The sequence below is a fragment of the Heterodontus francisci genome, chromosome 4 (assembly GCF_036365525.1).
Source record: "Heterodontus francisci isolate sHetFra1 chromosome 4, sHetFra1.hap1, whole genome shotgun sequence".
In the NCBI taxonomy this organism is placed as follows: Eukaryota; Metazoa; Chordata; class Chondrichthyes; order Heterodontiformes; family Heterodontidae; genus Heterodontus; species Heterodontus francisci.
The window spans coordinates 171367906-171394794 of NC_090374.1; the positions used below are offsets into that span (position 1 = coordinate 171367906).

The 26889-nt window shown below is 42.7% G+C and overlaps 1 protein-coding gene and 1 long non-coding RNA gene across 3 annotated transcripts; one reads left to right on the forward strand and one right to left on the reverse strand.

Annotated features, from left to right (window-relative positions):
- Positions 1-21149, reverse strand: LOC137369386 (uncharacterized). The gene is made up of 3 exons (XR_010974942.1): positions 20950-21149; positions 4442-4529; positions 1-1531 (listed from the first exon to the last, which is right to left on the reverse strand). It is a non-coding gene; the product is annotated as an uncharacterized lncRNA (long non-coding RNA).
- Positions 20788-26889, forward strand: LOC137369385 (Krueppel-like factor 4). Of its 2 annotated transcripts, none has more exons than XM_068030530.1 (5): positions 20788-21117; positions 23458-23581; positions 24008-24782; positions 24878-25039; positions 25868-26889. In XM_068030530.1, coding segments are annotated over exons 1-5 (1239 nt in total). In that variant the 5' UTR covers positions 20788-21115; the 3' UTR covers positions 26044-26889. The 2 variants fall into 2 exon arrangements, with proteins under 2 accessions (XP_067886631.1, XP_067886630.1); XM_068030529.1 differs by lacking the exon at positions 20788-21117 and adding an exon at positions 22916-23300.

Below are 26889 nucleotides of genomic sequence, written 5' to 3' on the forward strand. Positions count from 1 at the left end.
TCTACTTGAGTACATACAGTAGCTGAAAGGGAAGCTAGCTCGTTGTTAATACTATAAAGATTAAAAGTGAAAATTGCAACATTCCCATGTGGTCCAATGGACTCCTGGCAGACTATTTAAGATTTGTGCTCTACTGCTTCTATTTCCACTATAAAAACAACTGGGCCTGGACACCAAAGCAAAATCTGTAATAGAACTGCCTAGAATTCAGAGGTGTCCTCTTACCCATCATTGCACATTTTTTTTGCAGCTTTCTTTGGAAAAATGCCACCAAACATTCCATTCCATTCAGGACTACATGCATTCAAACAAAGCAGGATGTTGAAATTACCCAGTTCCAAAGAACAAATTCAAGAACATCAAACAAAAGATTATTAAGTGTTGCACAACAGCAGCAGCAATAATTAGCATGTGAACAGCACACTTCATGTAAAAAGAAAGATATCATAGAAAATTTGTCACAGAAGGAGGCCATTCAGCCCATCATGTGCACGCTGGTCAAGAGAGCCACCTAACCTAATCCTACCCTCTTGCACGAGGTTCATAGCCCTGCAGCTCATGGCTCTTCGAGTAAATCTCTACATACTTTTTAAATGTGGTGAGAGTCTCTACCATCCATTCAGGCAATGAGTTCCAGGTCCCTACCACCCTCTGGGTGAAAAAATGTTTCCTCAGCTCCCCTCTAATCCTTTGACCAATTACTTTAAATCTAAGCACCCAGTTTTTGACCCCTCTGTTAAGGTAAATAGGTTGTCCCTATTTACTCTATCAAGGCCCCTCATAAATTTACACACCTCAATTAAGTCACCTCTCAGCCTCTTCTGTTCCAAGGAAAACAACACCAGCCTATTCAATCATTCCTCATAGCTAAAATTCTCCATTCCTGACAAAATCCTCATAAATCTCTTCAATGCCTTCTCCAGTGCAATTGCATCTTTCCTGTAATGTGGTGATTAGAATTGTACATAAAACATTTCAGACTTCAACATTCCAAATCATTTTTATCCTAAAGAAGTACTTTTGAAGTGTAGTCGCTGTTGTAATGTAGGAAACACAACAGGCAATTTGCACACAGCAAGATCCCACAAACAACAACATGATAATGGTCAGATCATCTGATTTTAGGTGTTGATTGAAGGATAACTACTGACTAGGGTACCAGGGAGAACTCCCCTGTTCTTCTTTGAAATAGTGCCATGGGATCTGAGAGAGAACTGAGAGAGCAGACAGACCTTTGATTTAATGTCTTCTCTGAAAGAATGCACCTCCAACCGTGCAGCACTGCCTCGGTACCATACTAGAGCGTCAGCCCAGATTTTGTGCTCAAGTCTCTGGAGTGGGACATGGAGGAAAATCATAGTTTCTTGATAGAGAGGAGAAAACCAGTGATGGAAAATATTATGAATGGCTAAATTCTTTCCTCAGTTCAGACTCTCCATTGTATTACTTTTGCTTGTTGCATTCCTGCTTCCAAATTTGAATAGATCTTCATCAATGTTATGCTAAGTAGTAGGTGCAGCTTTTGGAAGATCTGTACCATGATGTGATATATGAAAAATGAAAATGAAAAACAGGTTATATGTGTTCAGTATTATGAGAAAATATTATAAACAGAGAGTATAAATTATACAATATTTTTAAAAAGGCTCTCAAAGCACATGACCAACTCCACAGTATCATAAAAACATTAAAAAACGAGAATAAGAGTAGGCCATGCAGCCCCTCCAGCCTGTTCCACCACTTAATAAGACCACACCTTAAATGCATTCCTTTGGAGTAACTTGGGGTTATTGACACTAAAATCCAGAAGCACCTGCTTCAATGTCAGAAAGCTCTACTGCTTAAACATATAACAGGAGTGCAGTTAAGTTCTTTCATATTCAGTAAAGGAATCTTATTAATTAGAAAATAATATATCATTCACACATTTTATCATTTTGATTTTTATTATATATGTAGGTTATAGAAACAATTCTTCATGTCATTCCCTAAAACCTCTGTGCAAGAAGGTTGCCAAGGAGCCAAGACTGTTACTGCTTGCTAGGAGGGATTGTCCTTTTGACGCTCCCCTTTCCCTGTAAGAAAACACATGGTTACTGTTCAGGACTCTCCTTGATAGGGTTGACTGAGATAGGGAATTCAGCAAGTGAGAAATGGCAGACATCAACCTATGTCTCCACACTCGATGTACAAGGTAAAAGCTCTAATGCAATGTGCCAAAATGTCACCAAAGAATTAAAGATCGTTAGGTATCCCCACTATATCTAGCTATTATTTTAAACACAAAGTGTTTATCAATGCATTTGCAGTCGTTACACATTACACATGGAATAATGACTGGCGTACAACAGAACTACATTGGCCAAGAGAGAGATAGAGTTCCACCAAAGACTGGAATCTGTTTTGTAACATATATGTATTATTTGCGTTTGATATAATGGAATTTTTAAACCAATTGATACTTATATTTATCGTATAATCATGTAAATAAGATCTCCACTTCTCATATTTCAACTGTGCTAAAGTTGATGAAATAATTTGGTGTCAGATATATATAAGGGACTGTGTATTAAATACAAATTAATAATAACTATTAATGAGTTCCAATAAAGTGCCCTAAGGAGGGAAAAACAGAAACCCAAGGAATGGAGCTCAATCCCTTTATGATCATTAACCTAACTCGGGATTAGGCTTTAACTGACTTCGGGGCTTGAGCTCATAAATTACAAAATAAAATGTCACTAAGCACGGTAAATTCAGAAACTGCAGTAACTATTAACAATAAAATGGGTAAATTCCAAATAACGAATTCCTGGGTAGTGGGCCAGGATCGAGTTAGATTTCGGCCTTATTGCAAATAACATATATTACATGTAACGTCTATATTCTCTGTAATATGTATAAATTCTATGTAATATTACATATGTAATGGCATTTGAGCACAGAACAAAAATAGAGTTCACCTCGAGTGAGCTAAAAGAGTTCGATTCTTAAACTTTTGATTAATATTTTAGTGTTCTTATGTGTTATTGGATGTTTTATGCATTGAACTGAACTTTGATTTACATTGCATTGAAATTAACATTTTTAACAGTTTCATATTGTGAAATGTCAATAGCTGCTTGAAACAAGCTTCAGGTTGTCAGCCCAGTGGCAATGGCTCTGCAGGTTTACCAAAAATGGCAAACTGCAAAGGAGAAATCTGTGAAAACCTATATTATATTGAAACTCCGACGTGTCATTTTAGCCTTGTCTTAAACTGTTAATACAGAATTAAGAACCTGAGTGAATTTCCCTTCAACAAATAGCGTATGCCACTCATAAATGCTATTCTAGTTCCATTCACCCTTACTCATAAATGCATTGCTAAAATTAAAACGCTGCCTTACTGGAAACTGTAACTAAAATAGAATTTAAAACTGGACCTTGACGTAAAATTAAATATGCCCTCCTTGCAGTCACCCCACGAGTAGATGCGTTAGGAGTCAGACAATCATTTTAGCGGAAATGCTTTTTTTCTCGGAGCATTATGTGATAAAGTTTTGTTAAATGAGGTAGGGTTTTAAGATTTCGTTGCTTCTTCTAATTCTGTAGGATCTGTGCGCGGATGCTGTGCGTTCAATGTGTGTATAAAAACATATGCAATATTCTATGAAGGGATTTGCTCCTTCCTTAACGAAGACAGATCAGGAATAACCCCTCCCCCCCCCCCGCCCCCCCGCCAACAACTCACCGATTTGACTAACTCAGCAGTAAAACATTTTTTTTTAGGAATTGACGAATGAAAGAGATTACTTTAGGTTTTAGTTCAATCAAATGGGGAATTTCTGGACCGTTCCCGCTGTGTTGAAACGCACTCTGATTAATGCGAGCTCCAATGCTCCATCAACACAAATCGCCAAATCATTTTCATTCGAACTTTTTGTTCTTTCTAACATCCTGTCCCCCGAACGATTTAATTCATTCTATAAAAAAAAAACTGTGTATCGGTCAAAATTGCTGTTTTAAGTTGTAAAAGGGCCACTTATTGAGCTACCGATTTGGACTGTCTGATTTTCTCTGGTCTCCAATCATCTGTTCGATTCAAAAAGTCTCGCTTCCAAACTACATGGGAGGGGTTCCTACCATACACTGAATGGATCCAAACTGAATATTCCAACAACAAAGTGAGAGAGAGAGATGCTCTATCGGGAGTTAATTCTAATCTTCAACTAGCTAAATTTCGAAGCATTACTTATGTCATACTTGCTAGCAATGTCCTTGTGACATGGCCAACAATCGGAGTTAAAGGACTGTCATGTTAGGTTAATACTCTAACAAAATGCTGCCTCCAACATTGCTCATCTAAAGTAGTACAGAGGTCGCCGCGCAAAGACGTGGCAAGCGCTTCAACAATCTACTGCAAGGTTGTGGCAGCATTTGATTTTAAAGGTGGTCTCACCTAGATTTGTATGTTCTCCAGTTCCCTTTTTTTTACCGGTTGCACCAAAAAGCGATCTTTTCCTGAAATGGGACATGTCCAACTTCACCTGCCCAACAAACAAATTAATGTTAAACGATTTCCTAATTTGTAAAGGCTGTATTTGAAAAATGTAACAACTTTCTAACAACAGTTAGAAATGGGCAATAAATGTTGTCCGTGTCAACGACGCCTACGTCCCACGAACGAATAAAAAGGAATATGATGACTGCGATGGTTGGTTAATGTGCCTGGGGTTAATCTTTGATGTGCCGGTCTACTTATCTTAAGATTGTAAAATATACATGGCATGTAAAATGAAATGGAAGGGTTGTGAGGCAATTCACTCCTGTATTGAAGGAAAGTGATCTCCTTTGCACTCTGTATTGTTTGACTTGGTGCTTTTTGGAACTATTTTGTCATGTATTTTTTACAGATTTTATGAATAAAGTATATTTTGGAAATAAAGAAGGTCTATTTATCCTAAGATTTGGTGAATTTGTATCAAGGCTGGTGACCTTTTTGTCTGTTTTCATTTCTGTTCAACATCAGCGAAAATTGTTCTCGAAAAGGCCGTTGCAGATGTGATCTCTCTTGTCTTTGTTTCATGGCGCGCGCTGGCATCAGATATTACTCTAGGAAGAATAGTTGAATAAAGAAGTTAGATATCCAGTTGGAAAGGACACTGTTCGCATTATGTTGTCCCTGCTGCAAGGCTCTGTCGACACGGATTCAAATGATAACATGTTGTAATATATTTTAACAATACGGGAACACAGCCATCTGAAATAACTTGTAAGAAACATATGTCGTTGAAAGCATCTGTGCGTCTTCCTTTCCAAAATGTTTTTAATCTGATCCGAGTATCTGAATAGGGTTGTGCGCTAGAGCTGCAGAGACATGCTCTCCAAAATCGTAAAACGCTTCCTTCCCCTGTAGCAATTGCAACCGACTAAGCTTGAAAGAATAAAAGCAAAATACTGTGATGCTGGAAATCTGAAATAAAAGCAAGAAATGCTGGAACCACTCAGCAGGTCTGACAGCATCTGTGGAAAGAGAAGCAGAGTTAACGTTTCGGGTCAGTGACCCTTCTTCGGAACTGACAAATATTAGAAATGTCACAGGTTATAAGCAAGTGAGGTGGGGGTGGGGCAAGAGATAACAAAGGAGAAGGTGTAGATTGGACAAGGCCACATAGCTGACCAAAAGGTCATGGAGCAAAGGCAAACAATGTGTTAATGGTGTGTTGAAAGACAAAGCATTAGTACAGATAAGGTGTTAACGGACTGAATATTGAACAGCAGCAAGTGCAAACATGAAAGAAAACAGTGGGTAAGCAAACTGAACAAACTAAGATGAAATGAAATAAATGCAAAAACTAAAAGATTGTAAAAAAGCAAAAAAGAAAAAATAACTAAAAATGAAAGTAAAATGGGGGGCTGTCATGCTCTGAAATTATTGAACTCAATGTTCAGTCCGGCAGGCTGTAGTGTGCCTAATCGGTAGATGAGATGCTGTTCCTCGAGCTTGCGTTGATGTTCACTGGAACACTGCAGCAATCCCAGGACAGAGATGTGAGCATGAGAGCAGGGGGGAGTGTTGAAATGGCAAGCAACCGGAAGCTCAGGTTCCTACTTGCGGACTGAGCGGAGGTGTTCCGAAAGCAGTCACCCAGTCTGCGTTTGGTCTCCCCAATGTAGAGGAGACCACATTGTGAGCAGCGAATACAATATACTACATTGAAAGAAGTACAAGTAAATCTCTGCTTCACCTGAAAGGAGTGTTTGGGGCCTGGGATAGTGAGGAGAGAGGAGGTAAATGGGCAGGTATTACACCTCCTGCGATTGAAGGGGAAGGTGCCTTGGGACGGGGACGAGGTGGTGGGGGTAATGGAGGAGTGGACTAGGGTGTCGCGAAGGGAACGATCCCTTCAGAATGCTGACAGGGGAAGGGAGGGGAAGATGTGTTTGGTAGTGGCATCACGCTGGAGGTGGCGGAAATGGCGGAGGATGATCCTTTGGATATGGAAGCTGATGGGGTGGAAAGTGAGGACAAGGGGAACCCTGTCACGGTTCTGGGAGGGAGGGGAAGGGTTGAGGGCAGAGGTGCGGGAAATGGGCCAGACACGGTTGAGGGCCCTGTCAACAATAGTGGGGGGGTTGAGGAAAAAGGAGGTCATATCAGAAGCACCGTCATGGAAGGTAGCATCATCAGAGCAGATGCGTCGGAGACGGAGAAACTGGAAGAATGGAATGGAGTCCTTACAGGAGGTAGGGTGTGAAGAAGTGTAGCTGAGGTAGCTGTGGGAGTCGGTAGGCTTATAATGGATATTTGTAGACAACCTATCCCCAGAGATGGAGACAGAGAAGTCGAGGAAGGGAAGGGAAGTGTCAGAGATGGACCATGCTCTCATGCTCACATCTCTGTCCTGGGATCGCTGCAGTGTTCCAGTGAACATCAACGCAAGCTCGAGGAACAGCATCTCATCTACCGATTAGGCACACTACAGCCTGCCGGACTGAACAGTGAGTTCAATAATTTCAGAGCATGACAGCCCCCCATTTTACTTTCATTTTTAGTTTTTTTTGCTTTTTTACATTTTTTACAATCTTTTAGTTTTTGAATTTATTTCATTTCATCTTAGTTTGTTCAGTTTGCTTACCCACTGTTTTTTTTTCATGTTTGCACTTGCTGCTGTTCAATATTCAGTCCGTTAACACCTTTTCTGTACTAATGCTTTGTCTTTCAACACACCATTAACACATTGTTTGCCTTTGCTCCATGACCTTTTGGTCAGCTATGTGGCCTTGTCCAATCTACACCTTCTCCTTTGTTATCTCTTGCCCCACCCCCACCTCACTTGCTTATAACCTGTGACATTTCTGATATTTGTCAGTTCCGAAGAAGGGTCACTGACCCGAAACGTGAACTCTGCTTCTCTTTCCACAGATGCTGCCAGACCTGCTAAGCTTGAAAGAATATAGAATCATTCCAGCACAGCAGGAGGTTTTACGGCCCAGTTAAGTCAGTGCCGGCTCTATGGAAGAGCAATCTAGGTCGTCCATCTCCCTTGCTCTTTCCTCATATCCCTGCGTTCTTTTCTCTTTCAAGTATTCATCCAATTCCCTTTTGACGGCTACTTTTTGACGACCTCCATAAATTTGCCCAGGCATGCGCCATGGAGAGGTCACTCCATAGTTGCCTCACAGCGACTAAAACAACACGGAAGGCAGCAGTTACGGGTTATAAGTCCAGATAAATTGGCGTAGAAACTGGGCGCCACGGGTTGCCTTTGTCGGTGGGAGAGGTCATTGCACCTCACTGGACAGCTACCGCCCGCCTCAAACCGGGCAGCCCCCGGTCAATAAGGTTCTGTCCTGCCACAGTCTGCCTGCTTCAATGGGTGCTTGGAGCTCAGGGTCATTGCCCGAAAGGTGGACTGATACACCGCAGCAAACAACATGAAAAAAGGAAAGAAGGTACCAGCCCTTCGCTTTGCAAGCTGGAACGTCAGAACTATGTGTCCTGGCCTGTCGGAAGACCTTACACAAATCAACGATTCTCGGAAGACCGCCATCATTAACAACGAGCTCAGTAGATTCAATGTGGACATTGCAGCACTTCAGGAGACTCGCCTCCCCGCGAGTGGCTCTCTAGCAGAGCAAGACTACACCTTCTTCTGGCAGGGCAGGGATCCTGAAGAACCAAGACAGCATGGAGTGGGCTTCGCCATCAGAAACTCCTTGCTCAGCATGATAGAGCCTCCCTCAAATGGCTCGGAACGCATACTGTCCATCCGACTGCTCACCACCTCTGGTCCAGTACACCTACTCAGCATCTATGCTCCAACACTCTGCTCCGCACCTGAAGCTAAAGACCAGTTCTATGAACAACTCCATAACATCATTAGCAGCATCCCCAACACCGAACACCGATTCCTGCTGGGGGACTTTAATGCCAGGGTTGGGGCCGACCATGACTCATGGCCCTCCTGCCTTGGGCGCTATGGCGTTGGAAGGATGAATGAGAACGGGCAGAGACTGCTTGAGTTGTGTACCTATCATAACCTCTGCATCACCAACTCGTTCTTTCACACTAAACCCTGTCACCAGGTTTCATGGAGGCACCCAAGATCACGTCGTTGGCACCAGCTAGACCTCATTGTCACAAGGCGAGCCGCCTTAAACAGTGTTCAAATCACACGCAGCTTCCACAGTGCGGACTGCGACACCGACCACTCCCTGGTGTGCAGCAAGGTTAGACTCAGACCAAAGAGGTTGCATCATTCCAAGCAGAAGGGCCACCCGCGCATCAACACGAGCAGAATTTCTCACCCACAGCTGTTACAAAAATTTCTAAATTCACTTGTAACAGCCCTTCAAAACACTCCCACAGGGGATGCTGAGACCAAGTGGGCCCACATCAGAGACGCCATCTATGAGTCAGCTTTGACCACCTACGGCAAAAGTGCGAAGAGAAATGCAGACTGGTTTCAATCTCATAATGAAGAGCTGGAACCTGTCATAGCCGCTAAGCGCATTGCACTTTTGAACTACAAGAAAGCCCCCAGCGATTTAACATCCGCAGCACTTAAAGCAGCCAGAAGTACTGCACAAAGAACAGCTAGGTGTTGCGCAAACGACTACTGGCAACACCTATGCAGCCATATTCAGCTGGCCTCAGACACCGGAAACATCAGAGGAATGTATGATGGCATGAAGAGAGCTCTTGGGCCAACCATCAAGAAGATCACCCCCCTCAAATCTAAATCGGGGGACATAATCACTGACCAACGCAAACAGATGGACCGCTGGGTTGAGCACTACCTAGAACTGTACTCCAGGGAGAATGCTGTCACTGAGACTGCCCTCAATGCAGCCCAGCCTCTACCAGTCATGGATGAGCTGGACATACAGCCAACCAAATCGGAACTCAGTGATGCCATTGATTCCCTAGCCAGCGGAAAAGCCCCTGGGAAGGACAGCATTACCCCTGGAATAATCAAGAGTGCCAAGCCTGCTATACTCTCAGCACTACATGAACTGCTATGCCTGTGCTGGGACGAGGGAGCAGTACCCCAGGACATGCGCGATGCCAACATCATCACCCTCTATAAAAACAAAGGTGACCGCGGTGACTGCAACAACTACCGTGGAATCTCCCTGCTCAGCATAGTGGGGAAAGTCTTTGCTCGAGTCGCTCTGAACAGGCTCCAGAAGCTGGCCGAGCGCGTCTACCCTGAGGCACAGTGTGGCTTTCGTGCAGAGAGATCGACTATTGACATGCTGTTCTCCCTTCGTCAGATACAGGAGAAATGCCGTGAACAACAGATGCCCCTCTACATTGCTTTCATTGATCTCACCAAAGCCTTTGACCTCGTCAGCAGACGTGGTCTCTTCAGACTACTAGAAAAGATCGGATGTCCACCAAAGCTACTAAGTATCATCACCTCATTCCATGACAATATGAAAGGCACAATTCAACATGGTGGCTCCTCATCAGAGCCCTTTCCTATCCTGAGTGGTGTGAAACAGGGCTGTGTTCTCGCACCCACACTTTTTGGGATTTTCTTCTCCCTGCTGCTTTCACATGCGTTCAAATCCTCTGAAGAAGGAATTTTCCTCCACACAAGATCAGGGGGCAGGTTGTTCAACCTTGCCCGTCTAAGAGCGAAGTCCAAAGTACGGAAAGTCCTCATCAGAGAACTCCTCTTTGCTGACGATGCTGCTTTAACATCTCACACTGAAGAATGCCTGCAGAGTCTCATCGACAGGTTTGCGTCTGCCTGCAATGAATTTGGCCTAACCATCAGCCTCAAGAAAACGAACATCATGGGGCAGGATGTCAGAAATGCTCCATCCATCAATATTGGCGACCACGCTCTGGAAGTGGTTCAAGAGTTCACCTACCTAGGCTCAACTATCACCAGTAACCTGTCTCTAGATGCAGAAATCAACAAGCGCATGGGTAAGGCTTCCACTGCTATGTTCAGACTGGCCAAGAGAGTGTGGGAAAATGGCGCACTGACACGGAACACAAAAGTCCGAGTGTATCAGGCCTGTGTCCTCAGTACCTTGCTCTACGGCAGCGAGGCCTGGACAACGTATGCCAGCCAAGAGCGACGTCTCAATTCATTCCATCTTCGCTGCCTTCGGAGAATACTTGGCATCAGGTGGCAGGACTATATCTCCAACACAGAAGTCCTTGAAGTGGCCAACACCCCCAGCTTATACACACTACTGAGTCAGCGGCGCTTGAGATGGCTTGGCCATGTGAGCCGCATGGAAGATGGCAGGATCCCCAAAGACACATTGTACAGCGAGCTCGCCACTGGTATCAGACCCACCGGCCGTCCATGTCTCCGTTATAAAGACGTCTGCAAACGCGACATGAAATCGTGTGACATTGATCACAAGTCGTGGGAGTCAGTTGCCAGCATTCGCCAGAGCTGGCGGGCAGCCATAAAGACAGGGCTAAATTGTGGCGAGTCGAAGAGACTTAGTAGTTGGCAGGAAAAAAGACAGAGGCGCAAGGGGAGAGCCAACTGTGCAACAGCCCCAACAAACAAATTTCTCTGCAGCACCTGTGGAAGAGCCTGTCACTCCAGAATTGGCCTTTATAGCCACTCCAGGCGCTGCTTCACAAACCACTGACCTCCTCCAGGCGCGTATCCATTGTCTCTCGAGATAAGGAGGCCCAAAAGAAAAGAAAGAAAAGAAAAGAATTAAATCTATTTCCACCATCCCATTCGGCCATGCATTCCAAATCCTAACCACTCCTTGCATGAAAAAAGTTTTTCCTCATATTGCCTCTGTTCCTTTTTTGCCAATTACTTTAAATCTATGCCCTTTGTTTATCCACCCTGCAGCTGTTGAAACAATTTCTCTTTATTTACTTTATCAAAAGCCTGTTTAGCTCAGTGGTAGCCATGGCTCAGTAGGTAGCACATTCTCCTTTAAGCCTGAAAGGTGTGGGGTCACATCCCATTCCAGAATTGAGTACAATATTTAACCTGATACTTGGGGAGTGCAGTACTTTCTGAGGTACTGCCTTTTAGATGAAACCTTAAACCCAGGCCCTGCCTTCTCTCTCAGCTGGATAGAAAAGATCTTCTGGCACTATTACAATGAAGAGCAGGAGAGTTGTTCCTGACTAATATTCATCCCTCTTTCAACAGAGGAGATTATCTGATTATTATCATATTGCTGATTGTAGGAGCTTGCTGTGTGCAAATTGGCTGCCATGTTTCCTACATTACAGCAGTGACTTCAAAAAGTACTTCATTGGCTGTAAAGTGCTTTGGATGTCCGGTCGTCATGAAAGGTCTTGTAGAAAAGCAAGTCCTTCTTTCTCTCCTGATTTTAAACATCTCCAACAAATGTCCTCTTAGCCTTCTCTGCTCTAAGGAGAACAACCCAGCTTCTCCAGTCTATCCACGTGACTGTAATCCCTCATCCCTGGAACCATTCTAATAAATAGCTTTTGTACTACCGGGTGAGAAAGGTGTCTAGGGGCCCCTTTCAGCCTTCACCTGGTCTTACTGTAACAGGGTTTAATTTTAAACACATCATGTTTTGAGCTCCCCCTTGGTGAATCCTTGTTCACTGCTTTCCAATTATAAGGCAAAGAAATGAGCACAAACAGGCTTTCTTAGGTTTAAAGAAGAAAGATTGAAATTTATTAAATCTTAAACTTAAAGTCTAATTCGGTTGATGTCCACGGATACACGACGTGCCCACGCTAGTATGCATACGTGAAACACACATGCAAATAGAGACAGAAAAGAGCAGAAGAAAAAATAAAGTGGAGAGGTTTGAGGCAATAACTGAAGAGTTTCAATATTACAGTTCTTCGAGCTCACTGTAGAGTCCTTTTATAGGTAGTTCTATCTTTTCATTGGGGCCCAGTATTCTTCTTAAACCTTGTTCACTCTAGGGGACTTTTCTCTCTTGGGGTTCATGTGGCTTCAATGGATTTCGAAGCTGGTGAGAAGGAGATGGGAGTAGACAGGAGAAAGATGTTCTCAATCCAGGAGGCAGGAGATTTCTTGGTTCAAATTCTCTGTGGCCAATTTAAAACTCTGAGTTCAAAACTCTGCAACAGCCAGTTAATCATGAGACTAAACTGGTCTGACCACATCTTCTGTGTATTGGGAGCAGGAACTGGTTCCATTGTTCCAACACTGCCTGCTAGTATGCAAAAATGTCTTTCTGGCAAGGGGCCTGGCAATTCCTTGCGATAGGCCCTCTTTTTTTCCCAGCAACAATTTGAAGTTTAATGTCCATGTGGCGAAATTAATGTGTCTCATTCTTGACAGTTGGGGGCCTGCATGACAGTACTTTTTCAAAGCTTTCACTTCCTTAAGTGCGGTGCACAGAATTGGACACAATACGCTAGCTGGAGCTGCAAATGAATAATTTGCTTGTAAATTATTGTTTCATTCCTTATACCAAAATCACTTTTATCACTTTACATCCACTTTACATTCACCGGCTTTGGGACTACACCTTTTAATTAAAATAATGACTCGAGGACAGTTTTCATTGTCCGTAAAGTCTTAGATGAAGTTTTCTCCCAGTGTGAGAAGATATCCAGGGAAATGGCAACATCTTAAAATGAATTCTTGAAAAAATGGATGGCTTTTGGTTCGCTTTTTATTGGTGTGACTGAAACAGACTTTATGAAGACATTGGTTTTCTGTGTTGTGATTGTTAAGAGGATCGGTTACCAAAGGATTTAAAATAATTGGTAAGTGAACCACAAAGAAGATAAGTGGATTATTTTGTAGCAGTGAGATGTGATCTCGAATGCACTGCCTGAAAGGGTGGTGGAAGCAGATTCAACAATAAATTTGAAAAGCAGATTTGGATATACATTTGAAAGGAAAAGATTGCAGGGCTTTGAGAAAAGAGCAGGGCAGTGGGACTAATTGGGTAGCTTTTTCAAAGAGCCAGCACAGGCACGATACGTCGAATGACCTCCTCCTGTGCTGTAAGATTTTATGATATGGGGAGATGAATAGTGTACAATCAATTGTAAACTCCATCCAGGTCACGTTGGAAGATTACTGCAATGGCAAAATATTGAAAGGATGAAGTTGTCACTGTTCAGACTTGTCGCTATTAATGCCCACAAGAATCAGCTTTTTATTCAGTGTAACCCATTATCACAGCCAAACAAAGCACAAACAACTCGCTTACTCTGATTAGAGAATGGAAATTAATGAAAATGTCCAACTCCCACTCTTCTAATTGATCAGCACCGGAAATTCGCAGGGGAAAGATGGGAATATATTTGTGGAAAAGGATTAAATTCAGGACTGGAAGTCTTAATAGAATGGGATGTAAGCGTGGATCTCATAGTTTATGGGATGTTGTGAAAATACAATTGACTGGTCAATTGACTGGCGTGTGTGTTTTGAATTATTTATCTAAATATTTAAGGCAGGATTGACGTGAAAGATGGTTCTTGAAAAATTGTCTAAAATCGTGCTTTGTGGTTCTTTAAGAAGACTTTCTGTATTTTAGTTTGCTTCCGAAGATTGATGTCATCACACCTCGGCCAAGAAGTGCCATAATAACAGCTTAAAATGCTCCTTTTTTATTTAATACGAAACTCGTGTGCCGGGGTTGGGGAAGGAGAGGGGCAAGGGGTTGGTGTGGGGGTGGGTTGTGGGGAGAGAGAGACATGTAAGTGGTTGAGATCTAAGTTCAGCATGGTTGTTAAGAGGCCATCGTAGTGGAACAGTTCGTGGGAGAAGCCAGATCAAATCTGATGTCTGTCACCACACCCGAAGTCTGGTGTCAGCTCCGGGTTCCCAACTTTCGGGGGGCTTTTATGGGTTTCTAATCTTGGATCAGCCCGTTACATCAGACCATGTCGTCAGCTGACTCTCTGTCGGGACTGGATCATTTCCGCAACAGTCCACTGCCACCAATCAGGATGGGAATTCTCTATTTATCTTTTCTCCTCTGTTTAGTTTGGCGTGGGCCCTGAAACGTACGCCAGCGCCAGACGCCGTGGTTCAGGGGTTTTATGATGGACAAACGTTCTTAAAAGAAGTTGTGTATTTTTTTCATCACTGACTTCAGCGCCATGTGATCAGGAAGGCAGGCAGTGTTTCCATTTCCCCTCTCGGCTGTAGGAGACAGAGTTGTGTTGTGGGATGTCGGCGCTGAGAATTACGTAGTAGGTTAAAAATAACTGAGATATTTAAGGATTGGTGCAACGGAATCCCAGACCAGAGAGAGAGGAGGGATGGGAGAGAGAGAGTGGTCAGTCTGCAGAAATGAGAGCCTCGACTTTCGCCTTGAAAACCAGTTGTTTGTCTGTCTGTGTTTGTGTGTCTGTGTGTGTCTATGAGTGTGTTTCTGGGTGTCATTAAAATTGCATTGCTGCAGGATTTGTAGCAAACTTAACGGTTTACAGCACTATTTTCAAATCTTTGTTTCAGATTACATTTCAAGGGTATGGTTTGCTGGGTGTTCTCGCTGAAAACTCTCTCAGACATGCACACTCCTATATAGTTTTATATCGCCAGGTTTGAAACTTAATTTCAGTCGCACGAAAAAGATGTTGTATTTCCATGGCTCTCAAACATCCTGAGAAAGGTGCTTTAAAACATACAGAATGCGATGAGAAAGTTAGAACAAGAGTGTCCGAGTTAGCGGTGTCGCTTATCTATCCGACAGTTCATTTCTCTTGGGTATGTTTTGCATTCCAATAATACACAGTTGTTTTTTTTTACATTATGGGCAATGAAATGAAATATATGTCTTAAAAGGTAGGAACTGTGCATTGTAGGTTTGCAGCCCCGGTGTGCAATTGTGCAAGATGTCGAGATGACAAATGGTTTAATAGAATACACTTTTTCAAAACTGCGTTTAGTTGTGAACATTACCCCATAAAGAAGTTTTCTTGCACATTTCAGATGTGTGTACCCGAGTAACTGTTACATATCTGGAACTCACTGTGCGAATGTGTTCGTATGTATACCTGTGCATTTTTGATGGTTGTTGACTTAATGTGTATATGGATGTATGTGTGTTTTTGTATATTACATAGAGTTACATAGGCTTTCACAGCACAGAAACAGGACATTCAGTCCAGCTGGTCTGTGCTGGTGTTTCTGCTCCACACAAGCCTCCTCCCACCCCTCTTCGTCTAATCTTATCAGCATATCCTTCTATTCCTTTCTCCCTCGTGCTTATCTATCTCCGTCTTATATGTATCGACTGTGCATGTGCATGAGTTTGTATATACAGTATGTGTGTATGTTAGAGTGTATGTATATGTATCTGAGTGTTGACTTGTTAAACATGCTCTTACAATATTTAAACGTTTCTGAAAGTGAGCTATTTTATACTGTTATTGTTATCTAGAATACATCAACTGTCTAATCTAGATGAGGTATTCTAGACAATAATATCAGCAAGGGGGGTAGAAGGTTATTGAGGGTAGGCAGGAATGTGGAGTTCAGGTTACAATCAGATCAGCCATGATCTTGTTGAATGGCGGAGCAGGCTCGAGGGACCGAGTGGCCTATTCCTGCTCCTAATTCGTATGTATGTTCTTGTGTATAATTTTATTTGGTGTCTCACTACAGAAAAAAAGTCACCTGAACAATGATTTTTGTTCTTTTAATTGGTACGGGGGCTGAAATTATCATGTTAGCAAGGAGTAGCATTGCATGCAATCACTTGACAGGTATTTCAGTTTACTGAAGAATTGGCTGAAATAACAGAATATTTAATTGTTTGGCTTTATATCTGTCAGCTTTTCACATTGCATTTTTGTAGGTCCATTTCAATAAAATCAGGAATATTGCAACAGATACTTTTATCTTTTTCACAGTGTGGCCTAGAGAAGGGAAATCTTCTCTATATACCTTCACATAATCTCACCAAGTGTGATAGGGCAGAAACTCTCCAACATCAGTGATTGATACACCACGGGGAAAAAATCTCACTCCCAGTGAGTCTGATTTTCTCTCTGATTTCAATGGACTTTAGTTGCAGTTCATTGCTGCATAATAATAGGCAGCAGCAGGAAAATGTAACGTGTAAGGCCACAACCCAGCAAAGGAACGAAGGAAGGTGTGTGTGTCAGTGTATTTGTATCTGCATGTGCACACTGGTTACTATCCTAACTGCATTTTGTGTGGTCCTGCGTTTCTGCTGCCCATGCCCTAATTCACACAAAGTCCCATTCACCCATCACCCCAGTGCTCGCTGACCTCCATTGGGTCCCTGTTGAGCAATGTGTCATTTTAAAGTTCTCATCGTTGACTTCAAATCCATCCATGGCCTCGACCCTCCCTAGCTCTGTAATGCCCTTCAGGCCTACAACCCTCAGAGATATCTGCACCCCTCCAATTCTGGCCTCTTGTTCATTCTCAATTTTAATCGGTCAACCATTAGTGCATTGCCTTCAACTGCCAAGGCAATAAGCTCTGGAAATCCCTCCCTAAATCTCTCCTGCTCTCTACTCACTTTCCTCCTTTAATACACTCCTTAAAACCCACCTCTTTGACCAAGCTTTTGGTCACCGGTCCTAATATCATCTTATGTGAATCAGTGTCAGATTTTGTTTGATAACACTCCTGTGAAGTGCCTTGGGATGTTTTACTATGCTACAGGCTCCATATAAATGCAAGTTGTTGCTGTCCACAGCAGTAGACTTGATGCCCCAGAAAGGGAGGTATGTGTCTCTCCACCATTTAGGGACATCCACCTGGGAGCTACCTTTTACTTCTTTTAGCCTGGGAGCCAGTGAGTTGTCCAGGGTCGACCATCACAGTAAGTCAGTGACTGATCAGGGCACAGGTGAGAGTTGTGTGTAGTATTGGAGATCAGGGATGGGAGTCCACCTACAGGGGTTGGGGCTGACTCCTGGTCAAAGGAGCTGCTCTTAATGCTAACGCCCTAAACAATAATGCTACTTACTATATAACGGTTTCTTGTGATTTTGACCATTTACTTCCTGTTGCAAACAGAAAATAAATTGGTCAATTGAGGTGATGTGTTCTTCTTCCTCAAGTAAAATCACTACCTAACTTATGAAGTATCGAGTACCTGAGTTATAGTTATGGAGAGTATCTGAGGTATTGTAAACCTCAGCAATGAAAATAACACATCATTACTCAAAGCTTCCTATGATTCCATTGTGTGTCAGTTTTTAACTAAAATCAATTTGCAATTTTTTAAAGGATAAAAAATGGTAAGTAAAGCAGTTGCTTCTTTGTGATCGCATTGGTGATTTGATTAACAGTACTAGCTTCTGTTTCTTTCAAACAACATTTGAAATAAATAATTGCCACCTAGATGCAGATAATTAACTAAAGATAATATTTTAATATAGGAACATGAGTGTATCCCTACCAGTAACAAGGAGTCTGGATTGTATGGTGAGTTACTACTATTGTCTTTTTACTTGTAGGATCTGGCTATTAATGCAAACCAATCCAAAGGATTTTTTTTTTACAGCAATTTGCATCACATCAGTCAAACAAAACCATCAACCTGTGATTAAAATACAAATCCACTATTAGGTACTTGCCTAAGTAAGAAACTCTTAAAGTCTACTGGTTATACCATCTTGATGTATGCTTTTATTTTTCTTATGTTTTTACCAGTGGTGCAAACAGATTGCTGTTATAATCAAAAGCTATCTTTAAAAAAAAATTACAATTAACAACAAAATATGCAATTTGGAATGTAGGGGACCAGTTCCCAATGTTATATTCAGGCAAAGGCACCTTGAGCACTGTTACCCGAATGCCTTTGGCTCCCTGGGTCTCTTAGGACATACCATGGAGCCTTGGTCAGATATAAAATTTAATTCAGTGTTCCCAAGTTGTGGATACTAACAGATTTTGGTGTTCTGTTTCCGGATTTATCTACTAATAGCCCCTTGTAAAACTACACATTACTAAAATTCAAACAGGACAAAGTAACAAATAAGAAATATGGATTAAGTTGTTTGTGCTGGATTGTTAGGTATTGTCAGTTGTGGCTTAGTGGGTTACATTCTCACCTTTGCGTTAGAAGGTTATGGGTTAAGTCCCATTCCAAATATTTGAACACGTAATCTAGGCTGACACTTACTGTGCAGTACTGAGAGAATGCTGTACTCTCAGTGAATGGAAAAGATCCTGTGGCAGTATTTTGATGAAGAGCACGGGAATTCTCCCTTGTATCCTGCCTAATATTTGTCCCTTAAACCTTTTTTTTAGTTATGTTAATTATCTTGTCAATATTACATTGCTGTTTTGGGGATCTTGTTGTGCACAAATTGGCAGCCATGTTTCCCTCCAATACAACAGTGACAGTGCTTCAAAACTACTTGGATGAAAAACACTTTGGGATGTCCTGGGTTGTAAAAGAATGCTATATAAATGCACTTATTTCTATAAGCATCAATATCCATCTACAAAGAAATTCACATATGAGTACATAAAAAGCTACCAAAAGCCAATCCTTAATCAAGACCAGTTATTGGAGGCGGGGGGAATGTTAGCATTTCCCTTACTTGAGCTCAGGACCAGGAGTGTACAAATGGCGATGGACCAGTCTTTTCGCACAGGTCTCCTGTTGACCTCCTAGCAATGCTGTTACTCATACTGCAGCTGAGTAGAATGAATTAGGATGAGCTATTCACTCAAGGAGATCAACTGGAGGAGCATTTTGGCATTTGAACTAGAGACCCCTCCCATTACTTGAAAACCTCACAACCAAAGAATTCATCACACAACACCTAAAGCCTATATAGTCCCTATCTTTATACTGTTCCTAAATACACTCTACATATAATATATGACAACAGCAATCTTTCATAGTATTGTTTATGTTAAATTGGAGGATACACTGCTTTATAACAGTGGGGTGATTATGCCATGTAAGAGATCTCACAGGATCACTGATATTTATCAACTGAATAACACAAACAAGATCTTTATTAAAGAGTATTTGGGGAATTTTACTGCTGGCTTGCATTGAATTCCACAAATTTGCCCATCATTCTGTAAAAACTGTAAAGAAGCAGCCTTTATATTTTCTACATTGCTTTAAAACCAAAAATAAACAACAGGATGGTCTGCAATATGTAACAGTTGGAGTTAGATATCTGCTATTTCCCAATACCGGGCAAGAGCATGGTGGTGTAGATGATCTGGGGTGTAGGTTTTGCACTTTGGCAGCACTGATGATGACCTGGAGTTTTGTGGAATTGGTGGATGATGCTGGGATTTGGTAGCACTGGGGGGTGATCCCAAGGCTTTAAAAAGGAGGAGGGCATGGGGCGGGGAGTTGTGGGGGTGGGGGCTTGATCTGGCATTACTGTATTTGAGAACCCAAGACTTAGCAGAACAAAGGGGTGAATGGAATATGTGGTTTGATTCACTGTTGGATTCTAGCTGTCTGGCAACCTACATGTGGCAACACTAGTTAGTAACTAGTTTTTGTCTGTGTGTCTCTGTTTGTAACTCACAGGCATCAATAATGTGAATGTTTATATTTTCTAACTCACCAAGACATAGATGATAATTAGGGATAATTAGAGGCTTGCTGTTTTCTTTTAAAATCAATGCATATTTAAATATTTAAAATAATTCAAATCAGGAGGAGAAAAGAAAGTGTGTGCACCTCTCTGACTTTTCTATCATACAGGTATGAGTCGTTAAAATATCTATATTTTCTCTCTACCAACAAAACACAGGGAATGAGATTTTTAGAGGCTACCTATTTGTTTTTAAAATTCAAGCTTTTTTGATTAGCTTTCTGAATTTATAAAATAAAATTCAAGCAGCAGTTATAGTTATAACTGGGGCGTAATAACCTGTATATGTATATCCTCACAGCCTCTCTTTTTAAGTCAATGTAACTTTTACCTGGACAAAGATTTTGAAATTTATACTCTTAACAACAGAAATACCAACAAGGGAAGCGCAACTACCGTGGCGGCAGTGTCGGATGCTTAAGTCTCTGTTACCTGGCTGAAGTAGATTTGGGGTCCTGGAATTCACAATGCTGCCACTGGCAAACATAGCAGGGTTTGTTCAAGGCAACAGCGAGCGCGCAAATAATCACTGGATTCCAATTCTACACTGCACTAAACGCAACAGAAAGCCATGCGGAAAAGAATGGTGTGGAAATGACATATCCTAATGAAAACTACATCAGAAAAAGAAGCAAAACAATGAAAGGCTGGAAATCTGAATAAAAATAGAAAAAGCTGCAGACACGATATCTGTGGAAAGACAGAAGTCAACGATTTGGTTCTAAAAAGCTGTCGGAAGCAGGTTTAGAAGCAGCAGGGTGTCTGGCTATTTAAAACTCCGTATTATAGATAGCAGAGTTACCTTTAAGAACCTCACGGCAGTACTAATGGAATAAGGCCAGACATATTTTCTGAACTGAACAATTATTGTTTTGCAATCTGTCGCCTCTTGGATGTCGTTTTGGAAGAAAAACGAATGTTGATTATTACTGTACCAGATGGATTCCACGGGCGGGAGCGCAATCCAGAAAGAAAGTGACGGAGACGAGTCACGCCTGGCACTTGCCCAGTTGTGCCGCTTTGCCCTGGGCAGCATGGCTTGGCACCGAGATAAGGAAGTTCTCACATTGCACGCACATTGGATGAAAATAAGTGTCGCAAATGTAAACAGTTACCCATTCAGCACAGAATTTGGATAAATATAATGCGCTTTACGTCAGTGCGGTTTTTTAAAGCAATAAACGGAGAGGTGTTTAAAAGCGAACAATTGCTATTGATCTCGGAAAGCTAAAAAGGAAAAGGGGAGGTCCTTGCTTTTGGAAGCAGATACCAATTCACCCTCCTTCCCCCCCCCCCCCCCCCCCCCCAGCTAATACTAAACCTGGCAGCATCTGAATGAATGGGAAAGGTGGCATTCAAAGAATCTTACAGCGCATAACGAGACCATTCAGCCCATCGTGTCTGTGCTGGCTCTTTGAAAGAGCTATCCATAGTCCCACTCTTTTTCTTCCATAGCCCCGCAACTTGCAATATCGCACTATGATCTCTCCGCAATTACTTTTAGCATTGAAATGTATCATTACTAAATTAACATCAGAAGCTAAACTGCACAGAAATATTTGTACAATGTATGTCACATCAATTTAATGGGAATAGTAATACTGCAGATTCAGCTGAATCTTGGGTTGATTTTTGTTTTCAAAATCTACATTCAGGGAGGTCCAAACAGGTTGATGTTAATTTAGCTCTTGTTCTACACAAGTTTGGAGATTTAGCTGCTGGGACCACAACCCCACTTGTTGCAGAGTCCTGACCAGTGTGGAGCTCGACTTATTATCAATTTAACAGCAGATAATTAGGAAAGCTAATAGAATGTTATCGTTTATCGCGAGGGGAATTGAATGCAAAAGTTGGGAGGTTCTTCTTCTCTGGCATTGGTGAGACCACATCTGGAGTACTGTATGCAGTATTGGTCTCCTTGTTTAAGGAAGGACATAAATACATTGGAGACAGTACAGAAAAGATTTACGAGACTAATACCTGGAATGGGCAGGCTGTCTTATGAGGAAAGGTTGGACAGGCTGGCATGTATCCACTGGAATTTAGAAGAGTAAGAGGCGACCTGATTAAAACATATAAGATTCTGAGGGGTCTTGACAGGGTGGATGTGGAAAGGAAGTTTCCCCTTGTGGGAGAATCTAGAACTAGGGGTCACTATTTAAAAATAAGGGGTCGGCCATTTAAGACAGAGATGAGGAGAATTTTTTTCTCTGAGGGTGGTGAGTCTTTGGCATTCTCTTCCTCAAAAGGCGATGGAAGCAGAGTCTTTGAATATTTTTAAGGCAGAGGTAGCTAGATTCTTGATAAGCAAGGGGGTGAAAGGTTATTGGGGGTAGGTGGAAATGTGGAGTAATCAGTTCAGTCATGAACTTATAGAATGACGGAGCAGGCTCGAAGGGCCGAGTGGTTTACCCTTGCTCCTAATTCGTATGTTCGTATGAACAAGCCGGTGAGCAAAAATGCAAAAGAAAAAAAACAAGGATTCATATAAAAGCCTTTGGGGGGGGGAGGTGGGGGGTGGTGGTGCGCATTTGCAATGCCATGAACCCGGAAAAGTCCTTGACAAGATTTAAAAGTTTTGTTGTGAATTTTAAAAGATCTTTCTAACAAATAATCCAAGTTTTAATATTCGCTGAAGTATCTTTTATTTATCTCAGACAAGGTTTTTGCAACCAAAAAAACCGTGGCGGCCGAACAGGGTAAATAAAGAGATGAAGACAATGGCCAATCGCCGCTGGTTGCCACTGTTTTGCTCCCAAATAGTTACAAGCTTTGCTTCCGGCTCGGCGTCACTGTGACGCTAACCATTGTGACGTCAAGGGGGGTCCCCGCCCAATCCGCGCCCTCCCTCTCGCTGCTACTTTGAAGAATTTGTTATTTTTGTTGCTGCGCTGCTATGGCAACGGCGGCCAGGGGCGGGTCCTTGGAGATTTCATAAGGCAGGGCGGCGCAGGCTGCCCCTGACAGTCAGTCTCTCCCTGGCTCCCTGCTCCGGGGAATGCAGTGTGCGGGGCACCAGCAGCAGCTCCAGAAACAGCAGCATTAACAGCAGCATCGCTGCCGTTCCCTGGAGCGCATGTACAGCCTTGTCTCTCTGCAAAAGAAAAACAAAATCCACACTGCCAGTTCTCAGCTCCCAGCCTCTACTGCTCCCTATATATACTCGGACTAAATATAGGGCCAGCCGGCTCCTGTAGTAACACACCGCACTTCATGCTCCGGCCGTTCCCAGTGCAGGTGCTTCCTGTACGCAGATTTTGCAATTGGTCAACTAATTATTAATGAGGTAGGTTTTTCATTAGGAGTTTCATTCTTTTAAAAAAAAGTGTTCCCGGTGCTGCATTTGGGAGAAGCTGTGATCCCGGGATGCAATGAAGGGAAGCTGGCGAGGGGAAGAGTCCAGCTGATCACTTTCTTGTGCTTGGTTATCTGGTTGTCTGCAGGCGGCCGCAGAGTGAGTTTGACATGGCTTTGTCCGGGACTGTCCTCCCGTCCATAAACACATTCGCCGCGGCTTCGAACGAGAAAAGCGTGGACAGATCCACAGGACAACACACCGCGTGCAATGTAAGTGCCGGGAGTTAATGCTCCTCTTATTTCAAAGTTTCCTGTTCAAGTCCTAAACTTCACTCCGATTCAGATTCTTTTACATTAAACTTTGTACAGATGGTGGGGCACAGACTTTCAATTCTTTCCACTGTTCGCATTCAATTGTGGCAGTTTTCAAAGTTTGGGTTTTATGAGTATTATTGACACTGGTTGTTAGAAGCATGCCTTTATAGCAATGTATATAACTTATAAATTGCAATGCGGAATGTATGTTATAAACTGATAATGAAAGAAGGCTTTTTTTACTGGATCGTGTTATTAGCATTTCGCTTTATGATTCCCTAGTAATGTTCCTGTTTGATTTTAATGACTGATTGGTTTTGCATGGAGACCTATTCAAATATGGAGCCATCTGATGAAATTAAAACGATCTCTCTTTTGCAGAGATGGAGGGAAGAAATGACAAATTTTAGAAGATCCACGGAGCACGACGGCCAGAATGTGGGATTTAGGAGGGAGGACGAGGAGTTGAGCGAACTCTTAGATTTAGATTTTATTTTATCCAACACCATGCACTCGGAATCGATGGCGAGCACTGCCAGTAACTTTAACTGCCCCATGCCCAACACGCCAGAGAGTGGCGGAGATATGTATCAAAGAGAGCCTCCAGCAAGCTACAGTATCACGGATATTAGCGAAGGCCCGCCTACCGGCGGGAGTTTTGTTGCTGAATTGCTGAGGCCAGATTTGGATCCCAGTTACTGCCATCTCAGCAGCCTACACGGCAGGTTTGTGGTAAGGACAGCAACAGACGCGGGGGATTACAGCCAGCCCGTCGATGTTACCAAACATGCCCCAGCCATGGATGCGCCTTTGACCCATCCGAGTCACATTCAACAGGTCTGTCGCAAGATCAAACAGGAGCCGCTCGGTGCCAGCGCCACGTCTTCCTCGGCAAGAGCACTGGATGTACGTGTAAGTGGTGTTCAGGTCGCAGGGAGCAGCCATAGACAACCCTGCAGGGCCAGGCCAGGCCAGCACACCTTCCCCAGCAGGGTGACCTCGCCCCTGGCTTCAGAGGACATGCTCAGCCGGCAATGCCGCTCCTCATCCCAGATCCTGACTCATCAACGAGCGCCGGCCATCCCACTGCAGCAGGGCTTCCCTTCTCCAGGCAACTTCCCCCACTTCCAGGAACAGCCATCCATGCAGTACCAAGGTCAGTTTTATCTAAGTCTTTTTTGAAGATCCATTAAACTTTCAGCACTCGGTTCAAAGAGCCTTGCTGACTTCCCCACTCCTCTTCATCTTTAGAGCTAATGCCCTCGGGATATACTTCTCAAGAGGAGAAGCCAAGGAGAGGTCGCAGATCGTGGCCCAGGAAACGGGTAGCAACTCACACGTGTGACTATGCGGGCTGTGGGAAAACGTACACCAAAAGCTCGCACCTCAAGGCACATCTTCGGACACACACAGGTATTCATTCCCCTTCCTCTTGTTCCTCGCTTGTTTGTTGTGTTTTTGGTACGGTTCCAACAATTTCCTGTCTGCGCTGCTTTTCAGGTCAGACTGTAAAATAAGATAGTCAAAGATCTCTTTTATTTAAAAAAAACAAATCGAGGTTTTTCCTTTTGTCACTTGCAAATGTTATCCCGTGTGCAGTGTAGGTGAAAATGTTGCCATGTGTTTACATCAAGGCGCCGCCTTTGGCTTCCAGCTGAAGAGTTAAACATGAAATGTTGCGCCAATCGTGTGCCTCTTCAACAAACCCCTGTACATGTGGGTATATACGCTTTATGTGATGCCCACGAGACCTTTGTACTAAAAGGTCTGCTCTCCGAAAGATTTTCACACTTTCCCATCCGAGTCGGTGACTGACTTCTTTTTCAAAGCTGGAAGCAACATGTTAAGCCCAAAATATGGTCTTTTAAAAAAAATGCCCTCCCCATATCCTGTGCACGCAGTTTGATCTCACCTCCTTAAGGTGTGAGGTGTTATTCATTCAATATTCCTGGGGGTTTTAAGATAAAGTTCAGTACAAGGATTAAGTATCTTAACCTAACTGTTTGAAAACCATTTTTGGTGCTGCACTCTATATGGATGCACATGAGATTAGATTACAAATATTGGACAATTCAAGGATGCAAATGCAGTGGGCTATTGAGGACATGAACGGAGACAGCTGAAAGAAACGCTGGGTCTTCTTTGCTGGGATCTGTGTGTGTGTATGTGTGTGTGTCTCTCTCTGCGTCTGTCGCTCCAACCAGGCAGTTCTGACCCAGGGGAGGTGTCTCTGTGTTTCAGGTGAGAAGCCCTATCACTGCGATTGGGAAGGCTGTGGTTGGAAATTTGCTCGCTCTGACGAGTTGACTCGACACTACAGAAAGCACACGGGGCATCGTCCCTTCCAGTGTCACAAATGTGACCGAGCGTTTTCCAGATCTGATCACTTGGCTCTGCACATGAAAAGGCACCTGTAGCCCAGCAAATAAAAGGCAGCCAGAAACTGCTCCAAGTCTTCAGCCTGTAAATAGAGAGATTTACTGCCTTATATACTGGACATGGGAGTCATGCAAAGGACATTGACGGACCCCACTATGTCTATAAGTTAATATTAGTCTGAAAGTGGAATCTCTTCGCTGGATCCGCAAATTGAGGTCAGAGACTTGCGAGAGGATCTCACTTTCCATGCAACCAACTTTAATTTTCCTTTTTAAAGGGGGAGTTCAGGTATATAAATGTTTATTTTTTAAAAAAGAAGCCATGATGTGATGGTGCTCGGTGACTTTCTATCAAACGTACAAAAATTGAAACGAAAACTATGCAACAAACCCTGCCACTGGATAAGGAGATTTACAAATAACGTCAGGTTCGCGGTATTGCCAAAAAGGTCAGGTAACGGTTTCTCGTTCATGTCGCTAAATATCATTCTGTGGTCTCTGTGCAATAACTGTTAGTCATTTTATTCTATTCTATACTTCAAAGCAGAACAAATTACATTTCTGTATTATACTCGACATAATATTTTATCTAATTTACATTTTATGTGACAATTTTGTACATTTGTAAATAAGGAGTAACATTTTCTGCCGTTTGAATTTTGCATATAGTGTTTTTGGAAAAGAAAAATGTAATAAAACTTAAAATTTCTATATCTTGATTCATGGCTGAAGATGCATTATTTTGTTCTCATTTCGACGAAAGTGTGGAGTGAGCTTGTACAAGACACAGCTACTCGCAATTTTGTTGAAAGAAATGACTTGGACAATTTGGAATTATTCGGTGGAGAGGGAGCCAGTAATTAATGCTTCATTTATACACCACTG

What these genes read in the sequence shown, in the direction of transcription:
- LOC137369385 (XM_068030529.1), top strand. An exon ending in GCCATCCATGCAGTACCAAG is followed by an intron (nt 24,783 to 24,877) that starts GTCAGTTTTATC and finishes CTTCATCTTTAG; the next exon opens with AGCTAATGCCCTCGGGATAT. An exon ending in ACATCTTCGGACACACACAG is followed by an intron (nt 25,040 to 25,867) that starts GTATTCATTCCC and finishes TCTGTGTTTCAG; the next exon opens with GTGAGAAGCCCTATCACTGC.